At 39.7% G+C, this 22884-nt stretch overlaps 1 protein-coding gene across 4 annotated transcripts in view; it reads left to right on the top strand.

The window, feature by feature from the left end:
• Positions 1-14365, top strand: part of lpp (LIM domain containing preferred translocation partner in lipoma) — a 182118-nt gene extending 167753 nt beyond the window's left edge. For all 4 annotated transcript variants that reach the window (XM_061030555.1, XM_061030552.1, XM_061030553.1 and 1 more), the window contains 2 exons: positions 3633-3753; positions 6681-14365. In XM_061030555.1, coding sequence (XP_060886538.1) covers positions 3633-3753; positions 6681-6809 — 250 coding nt within the window. In that variant the 3' untranslated portion in view covers positions 6810-14365. The remainder of the gene's footprint in view (positions 1-3632; positions 3754-6680) is intronic.
• The last annotated feature ends 8519 nt before the right edge of the window (positions 14366-22884 follow it).

Below are 22884 nucleotides of genomic sequence, written 5' to 3'. Positions count from 1 at the left end.
CAAATGGATTTTAAGTTCCTCTCAGCTCTAAATAACATTTGAGCTCCTTTCAGCTCTTTGTTTTGGTTCATTGTGATTTAAAGTCATCTTTGTGTTTTAGTATAAGATCTCTGTGGTACATTACCTGGACAGCTTCTTATTGCAGACAAAGTTAGTGACTTGCATGACCAACATAGCAGAGCATTTAAAAGCTAAAGTTTGTGGAGGTGAACACAGAGAGCAGAGCAGAATATTTGCTGAACACTTTTCACATGATAATCAGTACGTCTCTTTTTACAGTGTCTCAAAATCATTTCAAAAGATATCTTATTCACACTATTTCAACAACTTACTTGAAGTTTTACAGTGTAACTTTGTAAGTTACAAAATGTGCAGACGTACAACCAAGTACAGGAACATAAACTGCAGCAATTTGAAGACAAACTGCTATTGGACCATCGTGTCGTTGTCTTCATTTTAAAAAACATCATTCATCAGTCATCATTTGAAATGAAAAAAAGAGCGTCCCGGCTGCCTCAGTTTGAGTTTAGGGAATTTAAGATGAAAAGTTAAGACAAATCTGTATTCATTCAAAAGAAAAAACCTTCCTCGCCAGACTTGTCATTGTTACTTCACTGAACTTGTATTTTTAAGTTAATCGTGTTCAGTGAAGGACTCAAACTAAAGACCGTCTGAGTGTGAGGCGCCAGCAGTAACTACTGCTCCGTACAGCCACTCTGTGTGGAGATTATCTTTGGGTATCAACTGTAGCATAAAGTATATATCTGTTTGACTTGTTTTCAGTCAAATCATTGATGTGTGTTAGACAACTTTACATTAGTTCAGATGACATCAACTCAAAATATCACAACATTCACTCTCACTTCTCGTCACACTGACAAAGAATGTTAAGTTAGCATGACTAACAATTTTTACAGAGTTGTTGAATCAACAGGACCTGTTTTATGAAGAAGCTTTGGATACGTTAAAAGAGTTGACCTTGATTTTATTTATTTTTTAAACTAAACACATTTTCTTATCTACCCTACAAAGACATGAAACCTGTGTACCATGCCCCAGTCTCTTTCACTAGCCTGGTGTTGCTGCACGTTTTGACTAATATGAGCAGCTCTCTGCTAGAAGCCCCTTTGCATGAATCGTTGAAACAGTTTGTGGAGAAAAAGCAGCACGACACAAAAAAGTAAAGATGAACGACAACATCTGTCAAAGAAAGACAAAATAATGCTTCTATGTGTGCAGGCCTAGAGGAGGTTTGCATGCTGCCTAACAAAGCAAGATCAAACAAATGATTTGTAATTGAAATTGTTTATTGATACCCTCATTTTGTACACAATAAAAAAATCATTTCTCTCTGGAGTAAATTTACACTTTCCCCTCTTTTGTTTGAAAATCATTAAAGGCCTGTCTCGTATTGACGCCTGTCGCAAATAGAGGCAGCGTCATTTCAAAGACTGAAGAAATAAAAGCCCTCATAGAAGTTTTAGGGTATGTCCAAAATGCAAAAATATTCCATAAAGGCTGTATAAATAAATCTGCTGAACATAAGTTAATATAAATATGTTAATATTTATTGTAATATACATTTAATAACAATAGTGATGTTAAATTTAACATCTGATCAATAGCTCCTTTCTGGTCCTGTTATCTGTCAATCAATCTCTTCCTATTATTTGAGGGTAACATTTCCAAACCTCGTAGTCTCTTGATTTTGTTGACATTTTTGAATAAATGTAGGTTAATGGTTATTATTATAATGATAATAATCTTTATTGATAGAGAGCTTTTCTAAACTGATGTTACAAAGTGCTTTACCAGAATAAAACAAAGCAAGAAACAAGCCAGGAGGGAAAATCAATCAAAGCCATAAAATCACCAAGTCACCAACTAAAGGATGACCAATGAACTGAAGTGACATCAGGAAAAACTGTCCACAAGAAGTTTGTTTAAAGAAGAGTGTTGATGAAGTCTGCTGACCAGATATCCTAGTTAACTTCTACTTTTCTTTGATTTAGCTGCAGACTGATGGTGGGTCACACAATGAAAAGAAACATCCTAAAAAACATTGTCCCCCTCCCCCTCCCCCCCTCCTTTAAACAGACATTGACCAGGCACTGTAACCATCATCACTGATGCTGAGGTGAAACATCGGCCCCCCTCATTCACACAGCATCTTCCTGTTACGTTGAACGTCTTGTAGGAACGTTCCTGCTCTGACAGACTGTGAAAAACTTTATGTTAAATGTTTAAGGAGCTTATTAGCATATTTAATTGTTTTCTTTGAATTGTTCTCATTCGACGTATTTCCTGCAGGCAGCTGTTTCCAGTAACAGCTCTGATTAACCAATGGTGTGCAATAAAGAAACATAATATCAAATCAGTGCTATTGTTCCTCTGTGCCTGCCCGAGGTGTAAATATGTAACTGTTTGCATGCACTTCAGCCACAACAAGTGTGGACGCTGATTTTATGTAAGTGTTGTGTTTACAGCGTGTTCGTCTGCCCTCCCTCGAGCTAAACTCACCGCACTGAAATGTTTAACTGGCCTTAGAAATCCAGCTCGACTTATCGATACTCTATCTTTGGTTCTTCCCTTTCGGTAAAGTAGTGCAGCCAAATGCCACAAGCCCAATGACCTTACGAGATGAGTCAGTAGACGTGAATGAACGAGTAAATTCCTGTCACTGTGTCACAATCCAGTTATTGCATAACGGCCACCTTACCAGAAATGTTCCTCTGCTCAGTGACCAGAAGAGAAACAGAAGTAAACAGCTGGCTCTCGTTGTGTGAGCGCTCAGCATTCACTTTGTGGAGTCGCAGCGCTCTGCCCATGTTTAATTCCACATGACAAGTGTGACTTCAACAGCGCAGCCCTTTTGTGTCGAGGAATAGTCACGGCCAGGCCTGAGCTGTTTCTCTGCCTAACTGTACGACGACAAACCCCCCACCTCACTTCACTTCAGCTCCCCGTTCCCAGGCTGGCCCTCGTTCACCTGAAACGACCTGAGATCTCATGCTGCTTTTCAGATCCTCATAGATCCTATTGTTATACAGACCTCTTCCTGCTGAAGGCATTTCAAGAATTACAGATTCCACTGGTTCTAAAAAATGGTACACTGACAGTCAGTTATGATATTTGTAAATATATGTGTATATATATATATATATATATATATATAGCCTTTCCTCAAATATTCTACTTTTTGAACAGGAACCAGGAAAATTGTCAAGTGTCTTCCTTTTAGTTGAAGTAATGGTTTCATAATGTAAAAACACTATTGTTCTTTATTGTTGATTCTATTTTGACACTTTGAGGGAGAACTGAAACCATCAGTTGATCTATTGTTCGGTCATGTGGAGATTCAGAGAGGAGGGCTGAAAAAAACATTTGTTAAATCTTCTCAAAATAATGTTTACTTGACCCTGTTAGACCTTTGTAAACTATTTTTATGAGGGGCCCCATACCTCACTGAGACCAGAGTACTCTATCATGGTCTCTTGAAAGAAATTCAAAATACCTCCATGAAAAAGTGTAGAAAAGCTCATCATAAGGAGAAAGTCCTTAGCGTCTTAATAATGACATCTCTTTGGGTTTACTGTTGTTCTGAGCTTCTCTTATTCTGGATTCTCTCACAGGAAGTTTGCTCCACGCTGCTGTGTGTGCTCTGAGCCGATAATGCCGGCGCCAGGTCAGGAGGAGACGGTCCGTATTGTGGCCCTGGACCGGGACTTCCACGTGCAGTGTTACCGCTGTGAGGTACGTTCTCTATGTGTTTTTCTTGTCTGGTACAGTGTATGAGAGCTCTCCATACTTGGACGTATGTATGCAGCATTCTGCACAGCTCCAGGTGACAGTCAGTTATTACACAAGGTCCCCGGAGTCACCTTTCCATCGAGACGACTCCATCATCCCTCTCTCACCTGCCTGGAAATACCTCTCCATTTCTCCTTCTGCAAAGTTCACAGACTTACATGGTAACCGATCTGTCAGCCACAGCTAGCCGTCTGATAAGCCGCGCAGAGACATATCGTGCCCGGCTAAAAGAGAAGTAACGTGTCACATTGTCGAGGAGCTGAGGCGGTGTGAGTACACAGAGCGTTTGGCAGACATAAAGGTCAAAGGAAAGCAGAGCAGATTAGTTCAGCGGAAAAAGAGCTCAACGAGAGGAGAATATTGTCACCAGGGAGACGAGAAGACGGAGACGCATTTCTCGTGTGTGTGTGTGTGTGTGTGTGTGTGTGTGTGTGTGTGTGTGTGTGTGTGTGTGTGTGTGTGTGTGTGTGTGTGTGTGTGTGTGTGTGTGTGTGTGTGTGTGTGTGTGTGTGTGTGTGTGTGTGTGTGTGTGTGTGTGTGTGTGTGTGTGTGTGTGTGTGTGTGTGTGTGTGTGTGAGAATCTGTCCACATGCTTTGTTATTCTTATTAACCTGTAAAAAGAGTGAAGAGAACACATACCTCAAAGACTGATGGACAGGTAAAGATCAAAAATAACCTGAAGGTTGGAGTTTAAAAAAAGATATATATCACGTTATCATCGAGACATTTAGATTGAGTTATCGTCTTCAGGCTTTTTCAAGTAAACATCACGGAGCAGAGCAAGCAATATGAACTCTGTATGTACATAAATACAAAAATAACTATGGTATTTAATATCTGTATGATCTGCAGAGGGTATCGACTACATTAAAAAGGGGTTTTAATATTGTTATATTATATCATTTTTTTCTGATGACCAGATAGAAGTTGAGGAAATAGACAGAGCACTGAGGGAGTGGGGGGGGGGGCATGTCCAGAGAGTAGGCCAGGGGTGGTATGGACCCCCTTGAAAACGTATTGGCCACCCCAGGCGCGACCCCAATATTCCTCAACTATGATTGGCTATACTCTTTGCCAGAGGTGGGACTTGTGTGTAAATCCGCTACTCAGGCTGGGTTGAAACAGGCCACTCATAGTTCTCAGTGTGCAGATGTTTGTATAAAAACTTAAAATTATGATGGTGATGCTCCTCATTCAGCTGCGTGCACACAAACTTTCAGGCCACTCCTGCACAAGTCAGCGCTCCAGTTGGGCCACCCCAGTCCAGTGAGTCTAGACACGCTCCTGGGGTGAGGGCATGACATGAAACAAAAGTTGTCAGAACTGAGACGAATCAGATTTTTTTTTTTTTTTTTTTTTTTTTCATTAGGCTTTATTTAAACAGGAATATTCCCATTGAGATACTCCATTACAACGGAGTCTTTGCATAGACAGCAGCACAAAAAAAGTTCCATACAAATAAAAAACAACAGACCCTATCAAACAAGAATTTAATCAGTCAATGAATTCAGCAGTAAAACAACAACACTTTTCAAATGATCCCCCATACTGGTGTCATAATCTTCCAAACTTATACAACACTGAAGTTGACTCAGTAGCTCTGCATGTCAAGAATATCGCTCTAGTCAGTTAGCCATAAAAACGATGCTCATTAGACTCTCTATATGTTGATTAAAAGACATTTTCCTCCAGGAGAAACCCCAATATTTATACGTATACATATTTCAAATTTGAAGTCTGAACACCATCTTTAATTTCTGCCTTAGACCTTGAGAAGCACATGACTTTAGTCTGGTTGGCATAAAGTATGATTCTTCATGTTTCAGTGTTTCTCTACCAAACATAAAACCACAAAGAAGATTTGAACACAGACCACATGTACAGTGAACATTGGACCTATTTTTGAAAGAGACTTCAACGAGACAAAGTCAGAAAAGAAATGGATAAATTGAAAACATCCTCTCCGTAAAGTAATCACATGACATATTTTCATCCTAAATCTGTAAACAAGAAGCAGACATGTATAATCCCTCTTGGAAAAATAGTTTGTTTCATCTGTAAACATTTAGAACCAACAAACTAAAAGGGGATTTCAGGTCATTTAGTTTGTTTTAGGGGGGTTTAGTTTAGTTACTTTGAGTCATGTTATGTCACGTATCACTATCTTATATTATTTCATGTTGTGTTTTCTTATTTTATGTTTATGTTTGCTTATTTGTCCTTTTCCACATTTTAGGGTCTAAATGAATGCTGAACAAATGTACTGTGTTGTGTCAGATAAAAGCTAAAGTTCTTGCTTTTAACAATGGAGTCTGCTGGCTTTGAAGCAGTCATTCAGCAGCTGCTTTTAGTTTCAAAAAGCCTCAAAATTCAAACAAAAGTTGCATCTCTGTGGCAACCCTGAGCATCGAGTTGTTAGACACTTTGAATTACAATCTGAGCCTCAGTGGGGAAAACAAGCAGTGCAAGGGGACATACTTTTTTCACATGTGCTTGTCAGCTGCAGCCATGTTGTAGAGCATTGCCAAAGCTATTTGTCATTTAAGCCTAAAAATATATACAAATAGAAAATAGGGTCTGTTTTCAGAAATGCAGTTTTGAGAGAAATGTACCTTACTTATCCAGTCATAACAACTCATTGGCTCTCTAGATTCAGAAGCTGGTAACGAACCTGAACCTTGGTTCAGCCTCAGAGGATTCTCTGCAGGGAGCCGCCTGTTTCCTGACATTCACTGTCTGAGTTCTTAAACAGCAGAAAATGTCTCATTCAGGCTGTGAGCACAGCGAGGGTGTGAATGTGTCTGATCGGTGAGCGTGGAGAATCACTCTGTTTGTGTTGTGTGGACTCACCGAGTATCTGTGTCCTGCAGGACTGTGGCTCTCTGCTCTCAGAGGGGGATAACCAGGGCTGCTACCCTCTGGACGGACACGTCCTCTGCAAAAACTGTAACTCCAGCCGCATCCAGGCCCTCACCGCCAAGGCCACCACTGACCTCTGAACAACCCGCTGCCCGGTCACCTCCACTGTGATAAACACACGCTCTCTCTCTTTCTTCTATTGCAAACATACCCATACACAGAAGCTTGCATTCCTCAGCTTATCTTATAATATACCTTCACTTACAATAACAGAAGATCACCTTCACATGCAAACATGTACTGTACGTATTGACTCGGTACAATCACAGCAGAAGAGGTTGTGCATATTTAACTCTGTGGTTAAAACAATAACGCAACATTTAAAAAACACGCTGATACATTTTTATGTTGAGAAAGTTAAATAATTAAACTCACAGTTAGGGGCCAGTTAGCTTCTCTGCATGAAAACAGTCTCTGTCCAAAGTTAGAAAACCTGACTGTACCTTTAAAGCGCCCTGATTACATGTGGGCTCTCTTTGAATGGTTGTACACGGGCTAATGTGATGCTACTGGCCCAAAAATGATCCACAACAGAAGTCAGTGTGAGCCACAACGTGTTGCTTTCATCTGTTTTTATATGTTTTTTAAATATGAGACAAAATGTGTGAAGAAGAACAGAAGCTTTCAGCAGACATTAATCCTTACATTTATTTAACAGAAACAGATTAAAATCAAACTTTAGATGAGGGCTGTCAGCGTTACGGTGTTAATCACAATGAAGGTCTGAAATAATCATTCTTTTTTTCCCCCGCATTAATCACGTGCTATTTGTCCCTTTAGGTGAGCAGTATCTCCCTGTAGATACAGTGATGCCAAAAGAATGGCAACACTGCGCTTTAAAATGTCTCATTTCACTTAAAGTATTTCCCAGTCAGAAGTGATATCCACCTTGTGATATCAAACATTTGACTTTTTAACATTACCTTTAACTGTTTTTATTTCCTTTATCCATAACCAGTTCCTTTTTCCGTGGTTAAGTTAATATTGTAACTTCAAAAGTTCCTTATTTAATCAGGTTTGTATCCAAACAGGAAGTAAAGTAACTTTAGCTTAAGTCACTGACACATTTCAAAATATAAGCATAAAAAAGAAGGCTTTGCAAACATTCGATTACAAATTCACTATTGAAATGTGTTTGTTTTTTTATGAATCGTATGACAGTCTTAGTAGTATGGATGTATCACTGCTGAGAGCTTCTGTAACTAACTGAGTGTTGGAGGAGCGAGTGCACAGCGTTTGCTATCTTTGGACAGATTAGCCTCTTTCCAGTCTTGATGCTAAGCTAAGCGTAAAGGTTGGATATGTGTTCCTGAACAAAGATGAGTGATGTTGTGTGTGTAATGGACATCTGTATGGACAGATAATTATAAAAACACTAAAGTAAACAACAACACAGCAAGTAGTAACTTATGTTAGCTAGCTGAATGAGCCACATTTTGTCTGCTAAGCTAACACTCTAGCTAAGAATCAACTCCAGACAGTGATACTTATTATTCTTTTGCTACTAAAGCTAAACAAAAGCAAATTAATGTCTATCAGAAACTATCATGATCAAATCATAATCAAACATTTCTATAATTTGCCCGTCTGTATTGGATTTGGATTGCATACCCATCTTTTAGCTCCGTGCTGCATCAGTGTTTTCATACACTCCTCATAACGTCTCAATGAGTATGTAAATACAAAATGTCTCAAAATGATAAGAAACTGCTTAAATCCAACCTCAGTAATCGTTCAAATAGATCCTCACTCAGTGTTATCATATTCACAATCATCTGACACCAGCATCTTGTAGCCAGGCTGCTCGTGCATTCGAGCCTAGATGTTTCCCCCCGACTGCTTCATCTCAAACAGCCCATAAATACATTTGAAATGTTTGACGCTTCTGCCCTGCAGGTGAACACATAAAGATGTGTGTGTGTGTGTGTGTGTGTGTGTGTGTGAGCAGTATTTAGAAAAACTATGATCATTGAACATTCATTTTACTCCTCAGTGTTTCTCACAATGAGCTGACGGTACAGATATGTGGATAAAATGACACAATCAAGCTCATTATCACGACACCAGCTCCGCTAACTGAACACCAAAGATTTAGATTTTAACTGCCACATTTACTGTCTGCAACTAAAGTAAACGGACCACAGGAGCAACACATGCACAGCTGTTGAATGCACTTCCTCTCCAACATAACACTTTCTTTATACTTTCCATTCAAATGTTTTTATGCACACGATACTTTTTTTTTCTTTGGTGGCCTGAACGGCACAATCCTGTCATTCCATTCATAGATACAGCTTCGTATTTGAGTTGAATTTTAAAGTATTTGAGCATATATATTTATATATCTCTTCTCCTCGTTTAACATGACATAGATTAAATTAGTGATCGTAGTTGAAGCAGTTTGGTAGAGATTACAGATTTCAGATGGCTATGCAATTTTTAATATTAATTGCATCGACACTTTATAAGAAATTTTATGAATAAGGAAATATTTTACCTGTACAGATTCAACATAAGTGTCCTTATAGTAACTTCTTTCATCAGAACGGTTCTGTTGGTACTCTGTGACTGTGCTGTTTGTCAGTATTGATTGTACCACCGACATTTGTCTTTTAGTTTTAGTGTTTGTTCAAAGTTTGAGTTTTGGAGGAAGAAGGGACCGGAAGAGTTTCCCAAAAATGATGACGACGATGATGACGATGATGATGATGATTTTATTTGTTCCATCCAAGAGTTTTTTTTAAAGTAGTTTGACCTTTTTGATTTGTTTTATTTTTTCATTACAATAACTTGACCAGCCATTAAGATTTTTAGGGTTGTGAATTAAAGGTACCTTGTGGAGTTTTTGAACACCGGAGGCACTGTGGAGCAATGTTTTTATTGTAATCTTGTTTTTATGAACAGGTCCCATTTGAAGCTTGTACAGGAGCCTTGACCTTTTATACAGAGGTCATGGTAGTCACCAAATGTTGCTCCATCGAGTCATGCAAGACAACAACAAAGAAACACACTACTATCAGAAAGTGAAGCAAAACTTTGTCAATGTTCTCCAAACCAACAGCAAAGACACAGAAACAACCATAAGAATGAACACAATTGACATTAAGACAAGCAAAAAGATTAATATCTATCATTAAATTACATCAAATATATTTGAAGAGACACAAAACAAACAACAAAGACAAACAAAATGACACAAGGAGCTAGAACAAGGTGTAAAAAGACTGCAAAGAGAAACATATCAACAACAAACACAAGACCCCTCAAAGACTAGTCTTTAAAAAAAACCAATGTATTGTGTGCCTCTTTAAGTCTACAGAGAACGTAAACACAACATGAATGAGAAAGCTCCACAGTGTACCTTTAAACAGAAGATAGATGGTTTCATAAATGAGTTCTTGTTCGCTTATTTTTGGTTTACACTTTGATGATTTGGTTTATTGCCATCCTCATGAATTAAGACAAAGTATTTCCCAAGCCTCCGTGGCAGATGTCTTGAGCATGTTGATGATGATTTTATGAACAAAGCAATCAACACTTTTATAGGATTGACTTCTCTTCACTGTTTCCTGACACTCTGAGAGGTGAAAGTGTTAAAATGTCAGGAAGTGATTTTTATAAACAAAGCAACAAAACCCTCTTTGTGCTGTGCCTTCTAATCAGTTTGTCTGCTAACATCAGAGTATTCATGATGTCGTTTAATGTTTTGAAACCATGGCAACACCATGTAAGAAACTGTGCCAATAAGCCAATTAACTAATTTCAGTGAAAAGTGTTTTGACATTCAACAGACCTTTGCCAGGACACAAATTCTACAACTTAAGTGTTTTTACCTTTTTAAAATTTGAAACAGCGTTTTATACTCCACAACGATCTGTAACAGCTCTGCACAGCCGGTCCTCTGGGAGGTTAAAGCAACTCACATTTAATTAAAAATTTTGTAGACACGAAGTTCATCATTGAAGGTCAAAAACCAACAAGAGGTAAAAGCTGATTAAAGTCAAAACTGCCAAGTGCTCTCCTTGAAAGAAAATGTAATGTGTTTTAAGTTCCAACTGAATGTTAGCACTGTGCTTTGTGATCCCCATATTTTAACATTTCCTCTCCTAACGAGAAGCTGTGAGGGACTGTTTGCAGATGTTGATAGGAGTTTATGGTCTCAGATGGGCACTGAATGTGACAACAAACAACATGAACATAGTGACGACCCTCAACTACTAGTTAGATCTTATCCCATGGAGAGAAGAAACTACATTTTCATCCCCAAGTTCAGAGGGAGTCATTGAGTGTTCACATGGACTTGAGTATCTCGGTTTTGATCTGGATTTTTTGCCCCATCCTGATTTTAATTAACCCAATTTTGCCACCTAAAGAACCTATAGAAAATGTGTTACTGTGGCATGTGTACGCCTTATCCTAGTTTCTAACAGATGCCGACTACCTGCACAGGCTGACGAAGCAGCTGTTCTTACTTAAAGGTCATATAATATCCTATTTTTAACAAGTTTAAATAAGTCTCAGAGCTCCCCAAAACATGTCTCTCCATTCCTGTATTTGATCATGCCTATAAACCCCTTTATTTCAGCCCTGCTCAGAACAGGCTGTTTCTGTTTCTGTACCTTTAAATGTAAATGAGCTGTGTCTGACCACGCCCCCTCTAGAAAGGCTTGGGTGGCTCAGGCTTTCTTGCACCTTGCCCGATGGTTTACGGTGAGAAGGCAGACTCAGAGGTCAGAACAAACACCTAGCTGTGGGAGTGTCACCCACCGGGGGTAGGGGTTACTGACCTTTGTGATGTCACAAAGGGGATATCTCCAAACTGCCTGTTTGAGCACACATTTTCTGAAAATTGGAGCAGGGAAAAGACAGACTTTTCTCATAAGTCGGGGGTTTGTAGACATGCACATATTTGTGTTTAAAAAACATGGTAAAGTGTATTCTGCATAATACAGTGAACATTAAAGACCAACAAAGAAACTGACTTCTGTCTTTCTGTAAAGTTGGTATTTAATAGTACCAAGCCCACAATGAGTATAACCATGTTCCTCTCTGTCCGAGTAAACACCATATCCCGAATATGATCCAAACCGGGACAAGGCTCTTAACCGGGATACTCATGTCCATGTAAATGCACTCATTTAAATCTTTTCCAGGACATGACAAACATCTTAAATACCAGTTTTAAAAAAGTGTCACAGAGCTAATATCAGAATGTAACATCTTCTGAGTCCTTGTTAATTTATTGCAAACTATCATTACTATCATTTTTAACAAAGGTCAAGCTGCAGGAGTCAAAAACAGTTCAATCCGTGCATCTCTAGAGTCACAGATTACATGTGTTGGTCTTGTTGTTATCACTATACTTAAATGTATATATTTGGATCCATCAATTCGACTTAGATTCAGTGAGTGGTGTGATAACTGCTCTTTGTGAAGCAACCCACCTTATAGATCAGTATGTCACATGTGTTGCTAGGTTTCAGCTCACAGGGATGTTGTTGATCAGGCGTTAGCATTAGCGTCTCATGGCTGCCTGTTAAAGGTCCATGCAGGGCTTTCTGACATGCTTTCCCAATCAGAAAGCAGAATCTAACTTCTACCAAAGAAAACACACAAAAAAGATTTCTGCAGTTAAACGGTCAGAGACCTACATTTTGAAAGTCGTTTTGGAATAAAAACAGTGCAGTTATGCTCATTTAAAATGATAACTCCTGAACTTTTCATCACAGATTTTCTCTAAACACAACATTACCGTACTAGCTTAGGAAGTTGATGTGAGGACCTTTGTGTTTTGTTGTTTTCCTTCAGTAGTCCACAAGTTTTCTGAAGCCAAAACGGTATCCATTATTCAGATCCGCCTCTGGTTCTCGCTCTACAGGAAAACATTTCATTGCAATACTGCAGCAATATGTAGCAGGAACATTTGCTGTGCTCTGAGGCGTGAACTCTCTGCAGCTGAATCATTCCTGTGCTGTGTTCAAGTGAATCAGTGACAGTGTGAGGAAGAAGTGTACAGTAACTGTGAGCCACAAATATCAACATGTTCATGAAATGAGTTGGCATCAGACAAATCAGACGCTCTGTGGGGTGATGTGTAAAAAGAACAGTAAACAATCAAACATTCATTTTATCTGACATATAAAACAGTCAACACAAAGAAATGATAAGTGTTCAGTATATTTTCAAACCATGTGCATGCCTGTGAATATAAGTCAATGTTTTAACCCAATAAAAGACGTTTTGACTGATTATTAAAAAGACCAGTGCTGCATTATTACTTTTTACATGTTACCTTTGCACAAGATTGGAGGTCATTTAAAGCTACAAACCTTTTGACCATCCATGGCGATTATATTTTGCAACTAAAAACCAGATATTTCCATCATGATTGTGCAAACTAAACCCCACCATATACTATATAAGCCTCATGTTTGTGGTGGAATGTCAGCTCACACTGTACGACTGAATCGTTTACAACGCACGACCAAAGCTCGAGATTTGTGTGCTCACTGTAAGAGTTAAATCAGGACGGAGCATTCACGATTGGCAATAGATCTGTGTATTTTATTGGTCTCATATGCAACACTCAAACACACACACAGGTGTACTCTATGGCTAATGACGCGCAATGGGCTGAAATTATTCCCGATTTAAAAATCAGGTCAAATGGGTCTGAAGTCGTACAGTATACATCTGCTTTAAGATAGAGCTAAAAGGAGAGGGAATTTTGCAACAACTCAAAAAGAAAGCTAATGTTTGCTGACAGCTCTACGTCTAAATAAGCTAATGGTTGCTAACATGCTTCCAATAAAATCACAATAAGTGAGAATTCAACCTACCCGATTAGTGTCGGTAAATAAACCCAAACCAACTGGGAGCATTCAGCAGCTTTGAGCACGTTTCAGAATGTATTTATTTCTTCTATTAGAGCCAGCATCTCATTTTCACTCTTTACATTTCAACAGTTTATATGAAGAGTGTTACAAGGTCCTAGCTTTTCAGATTTCTAAGAAATGTCCATAAAGTGTTCAAACGTATATTGTTTAATAATTGGCTTATTAGCACGTTTTTACAAAGTGTACCATGGGAGTGCGAGTTAAACCTCTCTGACTGTAGGTTGTTAATGTGCCATAAAATCTGTATTAAACTCCCCTGTTTACATTTTCTTTATAGACAATCTGTGTTGACGTCTTCCGTCTTTGTTGAAGCTTAAATCTTCAAACACACATTGAAGCTTCAAATATAAAGAAAAGACAGTTCAATGATATCTATTTGCTCAGAGTATTTGTGTTGTCTACTGTCTTTGTTCTGCCAATGTTTGTCAAAGTGCCTTTGTCGGAGCAGTATTGAATCACTTTACTGTTGTTGTGTGGTTTGCCCTGCTCACATGTTTACTCATCTTTACCAAAGTACATAAAGTAGATCCCTTAGTCTGGGGTCCATATATCCTCCATACAGTGGATGTTTCCATCAGGCTGCAGCAGCAGCAGCAGCAGCAGCATCTCAAACAGTGTGAGACTCGCCTGAGCTTAACCCTGTGATGTTCAGGCAGAGCGTCTCATCTGCTCTCAGTTTTTGGAAGGGTCATGTAGTCAACTGTTGTTTTTTTCTCTTCAATAAAAGCTTTGCAGTAGCAGCATGTCTCTGTGTCTTTGTTTGCTTTTATTCATTGAACGATGTAAGAAAATATTAAGTTTCTGTTTCAGGTCATTGCATCCTGCCTGTGCGTGCAGCTCCATCGGCATTCCGCTGGTTACCTCTCGCTCTTTGGTTGCAGGTCAGTCACACAGGCCCGGGCAGTGACCTCCTTCTCTCTGACTACTTCTCCTCATGCAACCCTAAAACCTCCCGGTGACCTCCTGAGAGGCGTACTGTTTTAACCCCGGGCTGCTTCACTCCCTTTAAGAGTCATTTAAAAGCCCTTCAGTGGCAGCGAACGCCCTGTGCTTACACAGCTCCGATTCATTTCCTCCTGTCTCATGCTGCGAGTCCCAGACCGCTCCTCAGCTGAATTGAAATCACCTGCTTAATAGAAATCCTGCGCTTGCAATAGACTTCAGAGTGTACATCTGGGACAACGGTTTAATTACAGAGATACAGTGTGCAGGATCGTTTTTTTCTTCCTGTGGCCACGATCAGCAAATGCACTCAGCTGTGAAGTCTGCTTACTGCAGAGATCAGCTTGATGGAGTTGTTAGAATAATTTAAAGACCTCCTGAAAGTCTTTTTCTTTCTTTTTTTTCTCCGCTGTCGCCTTCCAAAGACCCGCTTGATTTAATCCTTTCCATTTGTCATCTTTACTTGTGTGCAGCAGTAAGTCACTGAGCACTTCATTTCCTTCCAGCAGATTGTTAAATTGAAACAGCAATCTAAAATGTGAGAGTGATCTGTGTGGACAAAACTAGAAAAACCCCCACAACAGCAGCACAGGGTTTGTCATTGTCACTGACACGTGGAAACAAACAGATTTATCTCTGACTGACATCATTATTGTGATAAATACAAAGGTTATATTACACAACTATTATATTCCCTTTAATAAGGACAGTTCAAGTCAACACAGTCCCAATACAGAGCATCAAACTGAATTGATGCAACAGGTATTTTGTGGCTATTTGTAATTTTCAGTTCTTGTCCCTTATGAATCTTTTCCATGGACTGTGAAGAACCATTGAAAGAAGCCATGCAGCCTAAAATCATCCAGTGGATGTTGAATGACTTTTTGGATCCAGAGGTGACCATGTTGTAACGAGAGAGGGGAGCTGAAGAGGTGAGGGGGGGGAGACAAACAATGAGTTGGGCTTTTTAACCCTGACTCAACTCGCTTTTAGAGCAGGCCTCCAGTGGCCACAATGGGAACTGCAATCTTTGGCATTAGCTGTATTTTCAGCCCCATTTGTTGCCACTCTGCTGTTATACATGTAGATTCATTTAAAAATACAGAAGTCAATCAAATCAACAAATAAAATCAACATCACAATAGACAACGTAAGCTAATATAACATTAACTGTATTTGTAATTAAACAGTAAAATAAGATACTGAATACAGATATAATGTTCAGTTTGTTCTGAGCAAGCACTTTGACTTTGTTGTTAAAGGTAGAGCCAGTAGTGATATCCTAAAATATAAAGTATAGACTTTTACTAAAGTGATGACCTCCGTGTGGTGCTGACTGTGTCTGCAGAGAGTCTGTCCTCTGTCTGGATTTTCAGGATTTATTTTGTTTTGGTAGACACGGGATGTTTATGGGCGGGGAGCTGGTGTGTTTCTCCCAGCCAATGACAGCGGGCAGGAGAGTTTTGGAGTGGATACAATTCAGCGATTGGACACTTTCAACCTGGCAAATATGACTGTGAGTAGACGCAGAGTTGGCCTGATGTCTGTTGACAGGCAGGTGCCAAACACCGTAGGTTAGCTTGTGCTAGTGTGCGCTAGCTTGCAGTTCATTTCATTTCATTTATTATACAGGAAAGTTTAAAAGTAACATTAAGTTACAGTTTAACGGGCCTGACTCAGTTTAAAAACTGGTTTCCAGCAGGTTCCTGTCCTGCAGAATATGAAACATAAACCACAGTCATGACACATCAAGACAAACACATTTACAGCACATTAGCATGGGCTAGGCAAATACAGACAAATAAAAACAAATCAGATCAGTGAAGGTTCAAGCAGTAAACGTACACACTACGTGCTGCAGTGGGTATACGCTTCTGGTGGCGTTGAGCACAGGAGGAGGAGGGGCCTGGATTTGAATGTTGTGTTTACGAACTTCAATGAACGAAGCTCCTGACTCTACCTTTAAGTTTTACACCTGGATCTTGTGATCTCACCATGTAATGCTCGTCAGAGTCCACGGCCCTTTATGGAGAAAGTTTGTTCACCAAATGTTCATCCATGTTGTTTACTCTCCATCCTGCTAGTCACCGTGTCACTGTCTTGTCTTCTGATGTATCTGAAAGAGGCTCTGAGGCTAAACTGCTGATACATCTGAAATGTAATTTAAAAGAACAGAAATGAGTAAAGCTCTCAAAGCTATGAGAACGCATCGTCTCTGTGACAGTGATGCCACAGGACAGGCTTTCTGGATGATATTTTTAGTCTGTGATTGTATAAGGATGTGTTTCTGATGGTAGATGAACATAGAGTGCATAAATAGCCGGGCTGCGTGAGTTGGTAGAGAGTGTCTTATTGGTTTAAAACATTGACGGCTGGTCCTCATGTATTTTAAATATTCTTAACCCTTTTTTTTAATTGCCATGTGGATAACGTATTTTTTCCTAACACTTATATAACACTATAACTGGCCTCCTTCATTATTTCGTTCTGTGTCCTTAGTGGGGCATTACGTTTTCAATCAAGACCCAACAATAATCCTCCATGGGCGAAGCACTTGGCAACATGCAGCAAAGTAACAGTGGCGAGGAAAAAATGCCTCTTGGGTTTGAAACATCCCGTTCTTGACTCTGCTTAACTTTGAACCATTGTTCAAATCCGTTGTCAATTTATTTTAAATATGACGCCCAAATCTATGAGATTTTCACATTAGCAAGAAGCAGCTCTACTGCTAGTAAATAATTGAGAGATATTAGTTTTGGTCATGCAAAGAGAAAGTGTAAAAGTAAGAAGACAGAGCTCAGCAGGACTTGGTAAGAAACGACCAGTTTACAGGAAATCAAACAGCTCTTGTATGATGCAAAATAATCTTCATTGTTTTTTTGTTTTTTTAAATTCTTTTGTGATACATTTTGAGAATGTTTTTCTCTGTCAGGAGGAGAAATATGTTAAATGCAATAGAAGAAGACAACTCAGTGAGAAGAAACATGAACAGAAAACAAAGCCTTAGATGTTTCATTATATGAAACATCGCATATATTATCGCAAAATACCGAAGATAGTAAAAGAGCATACCATAACGCCAGTTAAATATTCATGTTAGCTTTTTTCTTTTTTGCTGAAATAAACACACAACCTGTTTTATTAGACATGAACATGAGAGTCGAGTTTCTCTGTTTGTAAACTGTGAATTTAGGAATGGCAGCAATGTGGAGATTTCCTGGTAATTTCATCCTCAATATACTGGAGGCAATGTGTGTGTGTGTGTGTGTGTGTGTGTGTGTGTGTTTCCGCCTGCATGAGTGTGTCAGACAGAGAGAGAGAAGGCCTGCAGCAGTTTAGCCGAGGACTTGCTTTACTGCGCATAAATCTGGTGTTTACAAACAAATTGATGAGTGATGGGCCCTCCAGCCAACATGATGTACCCTCCAATTTCTTCCTCTGCATAAAATTCCTGCGCCGAGTCTCCGGGGGCCTTCCTCGGCATTTTTTAATGTCTTCTTCTTCTAATACGCAGAATTATGGCCTGAATTATTTACCGGGAAGCAGAGATAAGCACGAGGGAGCAAAATGGGCCACTATCATGCATAATCTTGCGCACTCAGATTTAAATGAAGCTGTCATATGGTCAGATTTGCATAACATTACAATGTGGGTCGACATCGCAGTGCTCTGAGCTTAATGTTATTAGCTTTAAAGTGAATTCCCACTGTGCATTTGCATCAAGAGCATTGATTTTGTGCGTCCTTGACTTGGCTAAAGGCAGTGATGTAACCACTAAGTCAGTGTTGCTCTCGGAAGAACTTAGATCACTGTGAGACACAAATCCATGCATTCCCATTGTACACGTCGATTGAAACCGTTATTAGCGCCGTCTCTTGTTCTACAACCGGCTGTGAGCGTCCAAGGACTGGCCAAGGTGCCCAAAGAGTTCAAGTTCATCAGCCATCTTTATAACTTACTTTCACAAGAATAACTCCATCAAAGCCGTTTCTGATTGTGAACTTAAGAAAAGATAAACTATTATCTTGCAGATATGAACCAGACTTTATCAGGGCTGTAGACACTGCCACAGGTTGCTAAGTAGGCAAACTTTTCCCTCTGTAAATGTGCCTCCATTACATTACAGACAATTGCAGAAGCCTGAATGTTGCATGACTCATTCACAAATGAACAATACATTTTTCTGAGTGCCATTATCCAAGCTGCGGAGTCTCTCAAACAACGACGTAAAAAGAAATGTTCTCCTCTGGCGGTCACTCTGCTGTTCATCACGTCGGGTTGATCTTTGAATATTTTTGTTTCTTTAATATTCTGCAGCTCAACTCCAGAGCATTTTGTTTTGTTCCTTAAACTTTTCAAAATACACAAAAACAATAATTAATTGTTAAATAAACCAATAAAAGAAATCACCATGATTTATTGGATGAAACATAATTTTCTCTGATAAATCACGATGATTCAAACTTGACTGGAATGAAGTTTCTTTAGTAAAACAATCTGCAAAGTCTTGCCCAAACAGATTTACATTATTTATGTTGTTACTGTCCATCTAAAGGTGACATCTGATCCAAACTACAGGTCCAATCAATGTGGGAATGATTTCTTTAAGAACCATCTGGAGCCTTACAGACACATTAGACATGGTTACACACTGTAAGTTATCTCAGACTGACACAGACTGCACTATCTACAGTCTGTCAGAGATTAATAAATGAGTGATAATTGATTTATTACGGAGCGTGTGAGCTGAGCTGTTAACACTTGTTAAACTGACAGTGACAGTGAACGCCTCTGCTCAGCTGAACAGAGCGCGGAGCTGTACAACAGAGCTGCTTATAATTTGTCTTCATTTTTTGAAAGAAAAATGTATCTCCAGAAATCAATCGAGAAATAAACCAGGATCAACTTTCAGGGGGCGTCTTTTTTTTTAATAACAGAGATTCATTTCAGAAGCTTCAGTATCGTAGTTACCGAAGCTAAAAAAGAAGTGTCTCCGTGATGTCGCTTCATTCAAACACTCCCACACACACACAGAAAGAGACAATAGGCAGCAGAAATAACACATTGATTCATTTTCTCCTTCAGATTGCTGTCACTGTGATCATATTGGATGCTTTTGTCTCTGGGTTTCACAGTTAGACGCTTTGAAAAACTCAAGCTGTATGAATGAACTCTCAGCAGACCTACCACATGAGCAAGGGGTCCAGAGAGTCACCTGGAATTTAATGGAGCTAAAATGACAAAGTGAAAACCGATCTTTACTGTCATAACAGCAGCCTGTTACCCTGTTAGTGACAAATGAACAGAGACAGCACAAGCCGTATAAATGAAGGATGTGCGTGATAAGGCGACCACACGATCACCCTCACTAGTCGGCTCCAGAATTACTAGTCTGTTAAAGACAGTCAGAAGCGCTGCTTGTTAACAGGCAAGGCAGTCAACTGCTTGAGGCCCCAGATCAGTAGTGGGCCCCAGAGGGCTGACAAAATTTGAACCAAAGTAGCGACCCATAATGTGCAAATTTTGCAATGACAGTAGGAAACCTCCCTAAGGGGGCCCCATCCGACAACATTCACTCTCTGCCCTGACGAACGCTGGTTGGAGGGCCCCTCAATTGATTTTTGCCTTGGGCCCCAACGGACTCTAGAATCGCCACTGAAGGCAGTCTATCATGTCAGAAGTTAGATGTATAAAAAGGATTAGAGTTGTAGGTTGTGTCAGGTTAAAGGAATAGTTCAGTGTTTTTGAAGTGTGATTCTTGAAGTACCTGTAAATATCAAGTATATAAGTCAACGCAGGTCTCCGTCAGCTCAGCCTCTTTCTTGAGAAACCGGCAGGAGAGCAGGATGGAAGCTACATTTGCTCCTAGTCATTTTGCTAATCATTTGGAGGAAAACTGAGCTAAAAACAACGTCAGTGTAAATGTTTCTATATTCAAGATGTCACAGCGCTTTGCTTTTAGCTCGCAAGCCCCTCTGTTTTAGCCCTACTTCAGAACACCACATAGCCTACGTGTTCTTCCATCGGCAGGGCGCTGATCAGCTGTTTGGGTCTAAAGTGTAAGACACTTTGGCAGACTGATCATTATATTGTGAATATTACATTGTTTGAGATCATTTTCAGTAGGCTAACAAATCAAAAACAAAGACTATCATTCTGAAACGGCACAGCACTTTAAACCGGCATATCAATTAGAGTAATGTATAACCATCACAGGCAGGTAGAGGTTAACCTGTAAGGAGGATCAAAGGCTGAAAGTGCTAGCATTGCTCAAATTAGCCACACTCAGCAAACCAATTTGACATAATTATTATTATAATACCAGCAGACACTGATCCTGTGTTTAGCCGTAATAAATCAATAGTGTTCAGTTTTGTCTGTTTTCTGAGTGCTGTCTTAACTTTAGAAGAGTCGACTAGTCTTACTTTAAAGTTGCATTTAATCAACTTAAAATTAGTCGCCTATGAACATCCCTATAACGCACATTTGAATCCCACAGTGTACTTCTATAATATATGTTCATCAATTCATCATGATAGATAAGATTCAAAGCCCAAAATCCTCTTCACACTCAGCAGTCTTTGTTACAACCTGATGCCTACAATACCCAGAATGCATCTCATCTGCTGGCAGTTTAATCAGTGACTTTTGATTCATTCCTCAAGAAGCTTTGCCTCGCAGGTAGTAGGAATATTCACTTCTTGCTACATTCCTCCAGATTTTTATAAATCAGACCTTTCACATCTCCCACTTGTAACACAAAAGGCTTCAAACGACCGATCTTTCTCTGATTCCCCTTTAAGGTTACCCACCTGTCCCCACCATCTTCATCTTCCTTTGTTTTTTCCAACCAGAAGTTCTTCGTTTATCGTCTTGTGCTTTGGTTAATCTTCCTCAGCTCTGCTTTGTGTTGAGTCTAGTTTGCAAATGTTAGCTTGCTAAGCTGCGTCAGGAGGGTGATGAACGTGGTAAATATTATAAACCATATCTTATCTTATATACAATTATGAGCTACTAAGAGTATTTTAGATGTATTGTTGTTCCACCAATTGTAGTTAACATGTTGATCGTTGCTGTCATTTCTCATTTTACAGGCCGGATGATAAATTTAGATTTGTTTTGTATTCATCACCAGGAAATGTCACCACAAACAGAGCGGTAGAAACAAAGACATTTGACCTAAAATCTAGTTCCACCTCATTGATTTTGCTTTAAATTCCAACATATCAGAGGTTTAAAGGTGTACAACTCTATAAAAGGGTAAAAACGCAGAGCTGCCCTCTACCTCTCCCCACGTCCCAACCAATCGCTCACCCGTCTTCCCCCGGTCTGACTGCCTGGCTCACACAGCACCCACAGAGTCCGACCCAATGAGTGCTGATTTATATGCAACACAGGAGAGGAGTTCAGATCCACATAAATCCACAGACTTTACTGACTTAGTGTAGGTGCGTCTCTGCGGCTGCACTGAAAGGTAAAGCAGTTCTCATGATTTAAGGCGCTCTTTGAGCTGTCACCTCTTGACCTTAGGGTAAGAGGCAGAGAGTCGTCCGTGGATTTAATGCAAAACCTTGTGTCTCATTGTGAACTCTCATTCTCACACTAAAGCAGCCGGCTGATTAAGCCAGCCGAGGATATCTGAATGCTAGAACAGTGTGTGCAAAAGGAATACCACTTTCTCGTTTCCTTGACAGTCGGTGCTGTAGTTGAGTGCGACCGAGTACACCTGAACCCCCACAGAGTGATTTTAATAGATCAAGAGCTGAGTGTTTCCATGTGAACCACTCTGCTTTCTATATACAGGAATATCAGAGAGCAAACAAGAACCATAATGAGAAGATGAGACCACGTTTACCTGAAGTACTAGCTGGGGATAAATTGGGTTTTCTCTTATGTCAGACTAACTGACATTTTGATACACAGATAATTCTCTGGTTATGCGACGTCCGCCGACATAGAGCTTCACAACTGGGTCCTGTTCACCTGGGTCACTGTTGGATTCAAATCCATTGTAAAAACTCACTCACATAATCCCTTACCTATCCCAAGCAGTTTCTCGAGTGTCCACTTAAGGCCGGCTGCAAAAGCCAAGAAATCACGAGGACCTTTTTTTAAATGCCCGTTGAAGCTGTTTACCAGGAGGCCGAGGCCCGCTGTACGAGAGTGATCCAAAGTTAGGAAGAGGCAGCATTTTCAATATGGCAAACGCAAATGATTCAGGCTTTACAACACCTCTTTAGAAACCAATGGACAGATGATGCAAATAAGAGGCAACTTCTAAAAAATGTAATAACCAAGAGGAGGGCCAAAGAAATGT

Source organism: Labrus mixtus, chromosome 3 (assembly GCF_963584025.1).
Source record: "Labrus mixtus chromosome 3, fLabMix1.1, whole genome shotgun sequence".
Lineage (NCBI taxonomy): Eukaryota > Metazoa > Chordata > Actinopteri > Labriformes > Labridae > Labrus > Labrus mixtus.
Note: the sequence above shows the minus strand (reverse complement) of the source record. Positions and strands in the feature narration are given on the sequence as shown.